Source organism: Carassius auratus, chromosome 25 (genome assembly GCF_003368295.1).
Source record: "Carassius auratus strain Wakin chromosome 25, ASM336829v1, whole genome shotgun sequence".
In the NCBI taxonomy this organism is placed as follows: Eukaryota; Metazoa; Chordata; class Actinopteri; order Cypriniformes; family Cyprinidae; genus Carassius; species Carassius auratus.
In genome coordinates this window covers 9,925,505-9,938,707 of record NC_039267.1, presented here as the reverse complement: position 1 = coordinate 9,938,707, position 13,203 = coordinate 9,925,505, and the positions used below count along the sequence as shown (strand labels likewise).

The following is a 13,203-nucleotide window of genomic DNA, read 5'->3' as shown; positions in this document are numbered from 1 at the left end:
TATTAAAACTAACAGATTTCCACTTTTTTCTTTTTGTTACATTAAGTTTGCATTAAAACTTACTCTAAAACTTGCTGGTAAAAACAACCAGTGTTAGGTGAAGCAAATTAATGTACTGAATAAATGTTAATGTCCAGCCAATTTGGTTAGAAATGTATAGTTGATATAGTCAATAAAACTCAAGTCAAAACACCCAATCGCTGGGTTTGTCCATTTTTAACCCAGCAATTTTAGTGTACTTTTCCCAATACATTTATTTATTAATTTATTGTTTTAATAACCCAGCCAAAGACTTTTAATCTTAATGTATGTACATTTTATTTGAGTCATAAAAACATGAATTGTTATATATTTTGATGTTTGAAAATAGAGGCAAAGTGTGAAAATATTTATTTTTATGCATTTATGATACATTAATATGTGAAATTACACTTTTCTTTACATCACTATGATATTAAACACAATAAAATAAAGATGTGATAGTAATGAGACTGGGATTTCCATTACTTTCAAGAAGTAAAAAACAAAACAAAAAAAAAGAGTTATAGAAAAGTGTACAGACGTTTGGGGTCTGTAATACTTTTTAATAATTTAACACTTTTATTGAGCAAAGATGCTTTAAATTTCATTAAAGACATTTACATTTGCACATAAACACACAAAAAAATCTGTAATTTATATATAAATGTTGTTGGACATTGTTGTCAGACAAAAACTTACTAAAACTAAATAAAATTGTGTTGCTTGTGTGTAAAAGTTGACATGGTCAGTGCCTTTAGTTGAAGAAACACTGCCATCTTTTTAAAAGTGAAATTTCAGAGTTCAGGAGCTTGAAGGGTGTTAATCAGAAGTGACAATTGTGGAAAACACTGGTGAAAATGATCCATCACAATGGGCTTTTGTGTTCCAGGGCTGTCCGACAACACGCCTGTGGGGTGATAATGGTTTTATAGATGAATATATCCTGATTGATAATGTGTCCTGGAGATCTTTTACATTCCCATGACTGTCCATACATATGCATGAAATCATATGAATAATGGACTGGAAGGCAATCAGTCAGTTAAAGGCTGCCCAGTGACTTAATAAGCTTGTTGTTGACTTCAAAACACTGGATCTCAGTTTTCATATGAACACTTTCTCACCAGCACTTCCTGTTTGTATGGCTGATGTTGGAGGGCCCATCGGAGCTGTATGTTTCCTGCGGTTCTCTAGAGGGACCCTCATGGCTCTGCTTCCTGTTTGATTCACTAAACCAGTCCAGCCTTGAAACCTCTATTAGATTCCCAGGAGTGTCCTTTAATGTGTCCCTCCTCTTAGCCTAAGGCAAACCCATTTATTGTCCTACTAAGAGCACAAACAAGTCTTATTCAAATAGACAGATTGCTAAAATGATTAGAAGTTGATGAATTAAGAGGTGCCTCACATAGGTGTAAGATGATTCATTCACAAGAATAAAGAAAATTAAAGTAAATTGAATTCAATTAGGCAATATTGTGATGGTTTCCATGGGATCTTTATTGTTTTGGTGCACTCACTGCACTGGCTTCGGGTCAGTAGGTTTTTTTAATTTGCAATTATCTGATCAAAAATTATGTAAAACTGGTATAGTAATCTGAAATATTGTTACAGTTTTAAATAATTATTTGAATATATTTTAAAATGTTACTTATTTCTGTGATGCAAATCTGAATTTTCAGCATCATTACCCCAGTCTTCAGTCACATCAGAAATCATTTTAATATGCTCATTCGCTGATTAAAAACATTTATCACCCCTCTTAAAAACAGTATGAAACATTATAAATATCCTTTTTAGTAATTTTTGATCAATTCAATGTGTCCTTGATTAAAAAATGTATTCCTTAGAAGAAATAAATACATTTTAAAGAATGTGCATGAAAATTATGACTTTTTTTAAAAACCACGTATTTACTGTATTCAATATTTTGAATCTAAATGTCTTCAAATGGTGGCTCCCTATTTACATAAATATCTTGATCCAATTGAGAGCTAATTCATTAATATCAAAATATCTTTATTTGTATCTTGCATATAGTTAGTAGTTCCTATATGTTGTATACAGAGCAATTATATAATAGCTGGTCTAATCTAGTTTTGTATTAGACTATATATAATGCATATAAATGTATTTCTGCCAAGAACTACCACTTCTACTCAGCCGTTGTTTCATATTTGAATAATCACTTTAATGACTTTTGTCACCTTCTTAACCTCTCAAACAGCTTTATTTACAGACGTTATGAGCAGTTCTGCTGTTTGTGAAAGTGCACCAACCCCCCAGCAGAAAGCAGCACACAAAGATCTCCAATAGTAAGTCAACAGTGAGAGAGGAAGTAAACATCGCAGGAGCAGGAAGCTGCGCTGTATCACAGGTGAAGGGGGAGGTGAGGGCAGTTAGCTTAAGAAAAGAGAAACCCTGGTGATTCACAACACAATCAGATTAACCTTTCATCTCATGGGCTGCTGTCAGGGATGATGGGGGGTCAGCAGAGACCCTGATGCAGGACAGAGACCTGGCCCGATGGAGCCGCAGATAAAAGCGGAGCCGGCATTGTCTAAACTCCACTGACTAGTGAGCCTGGTGAGCGGCAGGAACTTACAAAACATTCAGTCCCACCCAGGAACTGCGGAAAGGGGTCAAAGAACTGTCCTTTCTCTCCCCCAAACTTATATACACGCAATCCTAAAAATATGACAATGTATTTGAATGTATTTGGATACTAACAATGAAATTCATGCACGACTGCAAATGGTCTGTGACGTGCATTTGGCTAAATGAAAATATCTGCAAAGATCAGGACTTTTGGATTTTCCTACACCACCACAGAGCTATTTTCTGCTGTTTGCTTCAGACACGAGATATCATCGCACTGTGATAATAGCAGGAAGAACTGAACTGTTATCAGTTTGCAGGCCTGTTGCCAGATCCGGATGACCTGCATGTGTCTGTTTAAAGGAAAGTTAAGACTTTAACTTTTTTTTTTTTTTTTTTTTTTTGGGCGTCTCAGCAACTATTATTTGTTGGTTTTACATAAATTACTCTAATAAAAACTGCTATGAAAGATACAATTTATTGGTGACAAACTCAAGAGATTGATGTATTACAATGAGGTGGCAAAGCTAATAATTTATCAAAAATTTTCTAAATAAGTGTTCATATGAGTTTTATTCTATCAGTACTTCAGACATTACATACGAACATATGAGGGAAAAAATATATATATTTTGGATTAATTTCTGAAACATTCTGAGGTATACCTTTACGTTTTGATAAAACCGGCCTCTTCCATTTTAAAATATTCAGTTGCAATATATATATATATATATATATATATATATATATATATATATATATATATATATGGCTGATCAGTGCTAGAAAATATTTTGATTATGGTTATTATTGCATTTATTTTATTTCATATATTTAATTTGTTATTTTTTTACATCGAATTAATAAATTATATGTGCTAAAATATTCCTTATTTCTCTGTCTTTATAATGTTATTTAAAATAATGTTTTATTACATTATTTCCATTATTATATTTATTTTGTTACATTTATGTGATCTTTTTTTTAATTGTGTTAAAATATAATCAATATTTAATTATATATGATGCAGTCTACCACTTAATTTTTTTTTTTTTTTTTTAAAATAGATTTCATTATATTTATCTATGCAGCCATTTTATTATTTGTATGCTATGCTAAGTTTGGAAAATGAAGGGAACATGTCTCTAAAGACAAAAGCTCATCCAGATGCAGTATCTTCAGGCAGTAATGCAGCCAGAATGGATTACAATGAGAATACAATTCAGCCTTCCCAGAAGGATCTCCACAAGCTACAGGATAATGGCCATTATCTTGGTACTGTGTGGTGTTTGATATGTTAAGTGGGGTGAAACTGAACACACCTTTGGCCCATGTGACCGCTGTGCATGTGAATGATGACAGAGAGCCTTGATGGACAATTAAAGAGCAATTCACTGCCAGATGACACAGGAGACAGGATGTCTGACAACATGTTAATCAGCTCGCCCTAATCTGCCCTGCTAGTCATTCTCAACCCATATTTCATTAGTATTAGTGTTTTAATTACAGAGGTTCATTAATAGCAACACCATAGGCCGTGCCTGTAAACACGATTGAGCAAAATTATGTTTTTCTTCGTCTGTCTAAACTCTTTATGCAAATTGAAAACACTGAATAACATTTTCGAGCTTCTGCTTTTCTGAGCACCAGAGACCTGCCCTGACCTTTTAAACGAACACTGGGCTTCAGTTTATCAGTATGCAATTCATATTAACCTCGTTCTGCTGTAACCGATTGCAATTATACAATTGTGGGTAATGGCATGTAAAAGTATTACCAAAGACATATGATTTAATGTAGGCACAGGAATTCGGTGCAGCTGTTGAAGGATTTGTGAATGATATTTTAAAGCTTGCACACGTTATCTCGACACACAAGATGACACGAGCTTCAGTGCCGGAAATGACTGGAGGAGGCGAGGAGAGACTCACAATTCGCGTCTGCTGTTAAACTATTTTGATGGCTCTGTTTATGTGTTTATTGGCCGATCGTTTAGCGCGCATTCATGGATTTGGATTAACGGATCGATCAACGGAGAATTCCTGATCTAATCATAATTGTTTCATATTGTTAATAACTTAAAAGAAAATAAACACTACAATAAAAACCGTTAGACTATAAAGCCCACTTTTTTATTAAGTTATTAGGGGTTCAATTTATGAATGAATTATTTTATATTAAGCCTGGGGTTTTGTCTGGCACAGCTGTCATTTTTCATAAACTTTTTGAATGTTTTGTTGCATGTTTATTTTATTTAATAGTTAAGCTGTTTACCTAAATTCATCCTATTTGTTTTATTTGTTTCGTTTGTGAAACTAGCCTATTTGTGTATGTCGATCTTTTTTTGGCGATCATTCCAATAATGGAATATGAAATGTAAATGATTTTCAGTGTATATAAGCACGACTTAATTTAAAACGCATATAGAAGATTTAGCCAACGAAATATGGCTACTTTGGTTAACGTTCTGGCAAAGTTCTCTTAAAGTTAGGAATAGACATTTTTCCACTATGCAATGTGGTCTTTATGTTGTATTTAGTTGGACAATGTGTATTTTATGTGTTTTTAGAATGTTTGAAAATTGAAAATTAACGTTCTCATGATACTTGCAAAATTATTAAATAGAATTTTGTCCCTTAACATTAAAAAAAAACTAAACGTTTTCGTACCTAAACAGGAACGTTAGCAACTTATTTTTGTTAGCTGGGTTCAACAGTCGCCAGGCAGCGACGTACGTAACGTTACTAGACTCGACACCCCGAGCTACAACCAGCAGCGGGAACAACACTGAAATTCGTCTAAACGGAGTTCAAGTGTGTAACCTGAGCATGAGGTATATTGACCCCTCACCAAATACACTAGCACTCTTCCTTCCTTCCCGCGCAGCGCCTCTCTACTGTTTGTTTGCACTCCTCTGATCCGGAGCGGAAATTCCTTTCCGTTTTTGTGAATGACAAACTTATTAACAATTCATCAACACAGTCTTTTTCATCCGGCCCCGTTTCCACGGCGACGCTTGCTCTGCGCCTCCTGATTGGCTGGCCGAAATAATGTATCCATTGAAACGCCTCGCGCTTGTATCCATTCACGAGCTCGCGGTGACAGAGAGCGCATCTACGACTAGAGCGCAGCGTTGCTTTCTCCGTAATAAATCTTGAAAGTAAATAAAGCTACGACGCGTTTTGCTTTCGCTACACGTCTGCGATCGATATCCGACTGGGTATCTAGATCGATGCGTGTGAAAATCGACGGCGAGAAAAGTGAGGTTATATAACAAGACGACAACGTCAGTGGCTCGCGCACTCACTGGCTAGTGTGAGTCATTGATAAATGCACGCAGTTGCATGAATGGGCTGGAAGTAGAGCGAGTCTGCGCTTGACTCTCAAAGCAAAACCCGAGGATTTTAATCATCTCGACGGTGCAGAAGAGACTTGGACTTGAGAATCTCAATGCCCCAGGCCTGAGACGTCCAAGGCATATTGCAGCACTTCTTTTCCGCAGTTTAAGGTCTCACGGTACCGTACCGTAGTTCACTAATGCTTGATAAGTTCAAACCCGTGCAGTTCGACTCGGTCATGGCCATAAGCAAGACTGTAGAGTGGCTGAAGGAGCAGCTGGAGACGCGCAGGGACTGCTTGCTCGTTATGGACTGCCGAGCGCAAGAGCTCTACGAATCGTCGCACGTCGAAACGGCCATTAACGTGGCCATCCCGAGCCTCATGCTCCGGCGACTCAAGAAGGGCAACCTGCCCATCAAATCTCTGCTTTCCAACGGGGAAGACAGGGAGAGGTTCGCGCGGAGGTGCAAGACGGACACTATCGTGCTGTACGACGAGTACAGCTGCGAGTGGAACGAGAACATCGACGGCGGCTCCGTGTTGGGTTTACTGCTGAGGAGAATGAAGGACGAGGGCTACAAAGCGTTCTATCTTGAGGGTACGTTCACTTCCATTTTGTGTGATTTTACATGCTGTATTTTTGTGGTTCACTGCAACTAAAATGTTACTAGAAATTATTTTTAATTGATTTACAAGTAGCCTAATTGTTAATATTAACACATTTTACATTTGCAGATTGTTTTCAGAGTTCCAAATAAATTGTACGTCACTAGTGATAGTTTATTACAAACTGGTTATGTTATACAAGCAAATATCCAATATTCTATTCACGTTTTGTGTTTTACTGGTTACGGTTGCATTTTGACTTCATTTGAATACCATCTTTATAGTAGAATTAAAAATAGGCCTAGTACCAGTCATACTAAAAACATGACTAGTAACAATAGGAATTCACACTGGTGTACACTAAATACATAATCTAGTGTATTTCGAACTGGAAATGGAATGTAAATAATCAAGTAGTTACTAGTAAACAAAGAACACAAGTATCTAATGAATGGATATTTGTGTAGCAAAAAATATGCTAGTCATTATTTGTAATTAAAGCATAAAAAAATATGTGGTTAGCTTTAAGGCATGAATTTTAAATGTATTTGTAATTTGAACTTCACAGGTGGCTTCAGCAAATTTCAAGCTGAATTTCCCACAATGTGTGAGACGAACCTCGACGGTTCCTCCAGCAGTAGTTCACCGACCTCCCAGGTCTTGGGTCTCGGAGGGCTCCGGATCAGCTCTGACTCCTCAGACATCGAGTCAGACATCGACCGAGATCCAAGCAGCGCCACAGACTCAGACGGCAGCCCACTTTCCAACCCCCAGCCCTCGTTCCCCGTGGAGATCCTGCCGCATCTGTATCTGGGCTGCGCGAAGGACTCCGCGAACCTGGATATCCTGGAGGAGTTTGGCATCAAGTACATCTTGAACGTGACCCCTAATCTTCCTAACATGTTCGAGAATGCCGGGGAGTTCAAGTACAAGCAGATTCCCATCTCCGATCACTGGAGCCAGAATCTCTCACAGTTTTTCCCAGAAGCCATCAGCTTTATTGGTAAGCAAACACAATTATTGTTGCTTTAATTTGCTTTTCATTCAGTCCCAGTTTTGATTAAACCTACTGGGTCCTTTCAGTGTTTTGAATCCAAACGGATGGCACCGTTTTTTATTGTTTGCATAGTAACATATCCCGCGGTTGTGCAATTGTGACACAAAAGCTTATGATGAAACGGGAGACAGATGGGGGAGGCAGTAATTTGAGCTCGACAGGAAGGAAGCAAGCGGCATTGAAAGTAATCTAGGACAGAGCAATGTTTCGCCACACAATGAGGACCATTTACAGGGCACTGTTGACATCCTGTTAGCCTTGACAGGGTGCTGCCATGACTTCTACATTTACACGCCCAAATGGTACCATTGTCGAGTAACCTGGCAAGCGGAAGGATCATTTGATTAACCTTAATAGCCCATTTCCACGTCACATTCCCTTAGAAAATGGGCGAGTTGTTTTCTCTCAGCCTGCAGTCATGCACTAGAAACCCTACTGAATGAGGCCCCTTTTGTCAATACTGGGACCGTAATGAATTCTGACAACCGAGCTTGTGTACAATTGCATATTCATAAGTCAGTTAACTAACCGTCTCGTCTTTTTTCCCCCCTCAGATGAGGCCCGCGGACAGAAGTGTGGCGTTCTCGTTCACTGCCTGGCCGGTATCAGCCGTTCGGTCACAGTTACGGTGGCGTACCTCATGCAGAAGCTCAACCTGTCCATGAACGATGCGTATGACATAGTCAAGATGAAGAAGTCCAACATCTCGCCCAATTTTAACTTCATGGGCCAACTTTTGGACTTTGAGCGCACGTTGGGACTCAAGAGCCCGTGCGACAACCGAGTAGTGGTTCCGACCCAGCCGTTGTACTTCACCACGCCGACCAATCACAACGTTTTCCAGTTAGACCCTCTCGAGTCCACGTGAGGTCCTGCCCTGATGTGAATCGAACGTGAGTTTCTTTATTTCGACACCTGTCGAGGGGTTCCTGACGTTATTGATGTTGGCTTGAGACGACGGCCGACCAGAGTAGCCACTGATGGGGCATGCGGTTGCCCAGAGCTTCTACGCTGCTGTTTAACAGAGAGAGATCATGTGACTCTATAATTTTAAGACTCTTTAAAGTACTTTGTTTTATACATACACATATATATATATATATATCTCCGTATATATACATATTCAAGCATGGAAAGACTATGGAAATGGAAAGAACGTCCGATATATTGGGGCTGGTGTGCCAAAGAGACTTGACTGGAAACTGAACAACGACAAATACTCCATTTGTTTTGTTTAGCACTTGCACCTTGCCATTTTCAAGGTGCGCTCTTCTTGTCTTCAATGAAGACTTGCCTGTTTTTGGGACGAGACTTCCCTTCGGTAATGATGGTAGAGTGTACTGTACTCCAACTTATTTGCGTGGAGAAATTTTTGAAACATTTATACATGTGTATATTAAGATGTCGGTAAGCCTTGCCGTAGTTAGATTATACCTGTTTTAAAGGAACGGCTGTAGATTTTTCTTCTCCATTTGGTCCACTTTATGTAAACAAACTGAATATCGATCAATATTATCTTTATCGACGAGTTCAATGCCAAAAATTTGAACAGGTTTTTACAATGTGTATATGTATAATATATTTCCACTTTTGCTTTACGGATCAACTCCGCCTTTTCAGCCTTTTAACCACCATCACCAATCAAAGTTGTCATTCTCCTGCCTTAGTTGTGTACATAAGAGTGTTATTGTGCGGTAACCTTTCATAGCATTTCCCATAAACTTCTACTTTTCATCAGTACTTTTTTTTAGCGGACTTGACCACAAGAGCTTGCACGGTCAGAAGGGTGGTCCGAATTTGTACGTGTACGAGGCATTCCTCGTCTTTCAGATGCATGCCCATTTAGGACCCATATGCCTTTATACTACTCATTTTTTTTACATTTTCTGGGGACGATGGAGAGTTGAAGCAAGTAACGCTGATGTTTTTGTGTGCAAGGATTTGAGGTCTGTGTTGACAAAGCTAGGAGAACGTATTGTGTCTCCTGTTCAGGGAAGTTCTGTGACATGCAGTTTTTTGTGAGAAAAGTGATGGTTTTCAGGAGGGTTTTGTTGCCCCTCATAGCAAAGGCCTGGTTGGGGGAGAGGCTGTTGTACAAAACCACTCCCCCCAATGTTACGAATGTAAAGAATTGATAAGTTATTAATAAATTGCTATTTTGTCTATTCAAATCTATCAATGTCTCTCTGTTTTCTTTGCTTCACTTGAAAATAAGAATAATAAGTGGAATTTATTTGTTTTATTCAAAGAAGAATTGTTTCATTAATAATTTGCAATAATATTTCAACTATATTCAGTTGAAAGAGTTAGAATGAGATTACAAGTTCTTGCAAATAAAGTGTTACTCAGTGTTGTTGAGTGAGCAAAACAACTTTCCATGCGGACAGGCTGGTATTTCCAGGTACGGGCTGGTTAGAGCAAAAAGTCCCCCCCTGCGGCACTTCCTGACAGGAGATCAGGCTTCGGCTCTAAAAGCAAGTCCTGGCAAAACAGGCCGCAACCTGACACCCTCGGCTTTTGCATTCATCAGATAAAGAGATAATCCCTGTGTGGGAGTTAAAAAAAAAAAAGGGTTAAAATGAGTAATTATTATTTCTGATGGCAAAATAGCTTTGTGTTGTTATTACAATAATAACGATAATACAATAATACAATAATATCTATTCTGCATATCTGCCAACATGAACATTAAATAGGAGTAGTATTACAATGGATTTGTTCATATTAGACACTCCTCTAATCACATTAATTTATTTTGTATTATAAATATTAAATATAAAAAGTGATTATATATATTTACATATACACCTACATGCAAATATTGTAACATTTTACATAAAATGTATTAAGAAAATGTAATGATATAATAATAAATAAAATAGCTTAATAATTTTAACTAGTCAAAATTTATTTAGTAAAAAAAATAGAATAAATATAATTATTATTATATTAATTATATTTTATATAATATTTTCACTATTAAAATATGTACATATATTTATATTATTAATATTAATGTCTAGTATATGTATTCATAATACTTATAGTTAGTGTTTATTGTATGACATAATATGGTTATATACAGTATACTATAATCTATAATCTATCTATCTATCTATCTATCTATCTATCTATCTATCTATCTATATATATATATATATATATATATATATATATATATATATATATTGCACATACATACATACATACATACATAGAATTAAATGTCATTATATTACACTTTATATATTTTTAATAATCAATTACATCTAATAGCATTTTAGTGACCAAGACACAATGGTTTTTAAGGCAACATGTGTAGCAGTATTGTCCGAGTATAACCGTTACAGGTCTGTAAGTCTTTTAAGCAGCGAAAATAAACCCAACAGACTGTAACTATACTTGGCCAGTGTGCTAATCCTGTGTGAAAGTTTTCAGTCCCTGTCGTCCTCTTGTGACAGAGTGCGCTGTGAGGGATTTGCCAACATGCCCAGCAATTTCCGGTGCTCGGGTTCCAGTCACCCCAACACCACCCTCCTCACAAGCCCACCTCCTGTACTCCCGTCAGGCATCATCCGCCCACCACCTCCCCGCTCACCAGCTGCACTCTTCCATTTGTCTGCTTGTGTGAGCTGCAGTAGTGAAGGCCACCCCTGGCTAGATGACCTCGTCTGCTGTCAGTCACTTTTTACTGGCAAGTGCATTAGATGTCCTTCACACCAAGAAAACATCTGTTTACAGAAAGATTCATTGGGGAACCTAAACTGGTTCCATGGCATCACTTTGGAATATTCATTTTAGGAGTAGAACAAACATTCTAAATCAGTTCTAAAATGGTGCTCCGAAAAATCTATCCAGGGTATTTTTAGTCCAAAAAAAGCATCTCAAGAAAAACAATGGCTAAAATGGTTCTTGACATGAAAAGGTGCTGGAAATAAGCTTTTTGTAAGAGGGTAACTCAGATATAACCGCAGTATACACATACCAATTAAAAGCTGACACATCTCTACTTTTTCTGTCAACATGGTGGAGGTCTACTGACTTAAAAGAAATATGGTAGTATATCTATTATCTAATCTTTCAATTCTTTAATTCCAAACAGTCTATCAAGACTAAACATCCTGCAGGTTATGCACAGGGCAGAAGAGAGTTTGAGTGTTGTGAGTAAACAGCACAGTGGACACAGTGGAAACGCTGCTACGGGCTCGTCTCCAAACCTCCCACATGGAGAGTAAGAACTTCCGCCAGCGTGGGGAGAGGACTCCCCCCTGGAAAACTGATCTCTTTACCTCCTGCTCTCCATCTCAGACTGACGGTGAATACGAAGAGGCTTCAGAACTGCTTAGAGGATGGCAGTAATGATGCTAATTTGCATCACTTTACATAGTTTATCTAGTTTTAATATTATATATATGTAACAGTTATTATTTAATATATATTGTATTATGATGTAATATTAAAATATATAATAAATAATAACTGTTACGTAGATTTTAAATGTATTATACATTATAATACCTCATATTAATGACATGTGTAGGCTAATTATTTTTTGTATTATATATAATGTATATATGTGTGTGACGAGAGAGGTAGCCAGGCAGACCGAGATAAAGAGGTTTTAGGACATTCGGTGTGTGTAGGTGGGACATTTCATTAAAAATGACACACTTGATGATCCTCAGAGCCAGTGGCCGAGACCTCCGGGACCTCCACCTCCACTCGCTCTGGAATGCTGGAGAGGAATGTCTTCCAAGAAGCGCCACATAGAAGTGCTTTGTTTGGAAATAAAGCTTTGGCTTTTTGTGTCTTCACTCGTTTCTGGACTTCAGCTGCGGCAGAACGAGAGCTGTGTCGCTCAGCCCACGCGTGTCTGTCCGCGACAAAACTCCACGAGATTCCTTCCGTTCCAGTTTGCAGAGAAGAGATGTGCTGTTGATTCAGAGCATGACGGAACGGTTACCACATTATCCAATCCACCAGAACCAGAAGTGTGTGTATTATTAGCAAACACATTAAAACCGCTAACAGTTCAGCACAGTACTTCTCATCACAAGCCACAGGCACAAATGAAATAAAGCCATTTAAACCCTCAGTTTCTCGATGGGCTATGAATAGATTGGCTTCGTGAATGTCAGCCCAGAGCTCACAGCTCCGGGTTTGTGTTGCTTCCATCCATTTCAAGGCCCTTCGTGGCTTCAGGTTTATGAAGGCCGTGTTACAGCAGAGATGTGGCGGAGCACTCCAGCCGATATGAATCATCCACCGCTGTCTCTGTGTGAGCCCACGCGGCTTGATGGAAAAGGAGTAAAAATAGTCATTATCATTTAAAAGCTCCTTTAAAAATAACATATGTGAGGGGGAGAGAGAGCGACAGAGACAGAAACGGCGAGAAAGAGCAAAAAACATTGTGCCCACATATACCTCGAGCAAACAAGGTCAAATCAGGTCCTAATATTAGACACCAAATGATTCAGACAGACCCCAGGATCAGGACTGAAGCAGACTGAACTCCACTGGATGTGTCTGAAACACACAAGATAGACAGCTGACATGTGCTGTACACAGGACAGCCTGTCGCTTCT

General features: G+C 38.1%; 1 protein-coding gene across 1 annotated transcript; it reads left to right on the top strand.

The window, feature by feature from the left end:
• The first annotated feature begins 5,686 nt into the window (after positions 1-5,686).
• Positions 5,687-9,793, top strand: LOC113043215 (dual specificity protein phosphatase 6-like). The gene is made up of 3 exons (XM_026202450.1): positions 5,687-6,553; positions 7,130-7,564; positions 8,173-9,793. Exons 1-3 carry the CDS (start codon positions 6,154-6,156, stop codon positions 8,484-8,486), a joined length of 1,149 nt encoding a protein of 382 aa, XP_026058235.1. The 5' UTR covers positions 5,687-6,153; the 3' UTR covers positions 8,487-9,793.
• Positions 9,794-13,203: the final 3,410 nt, after the last annotated feature.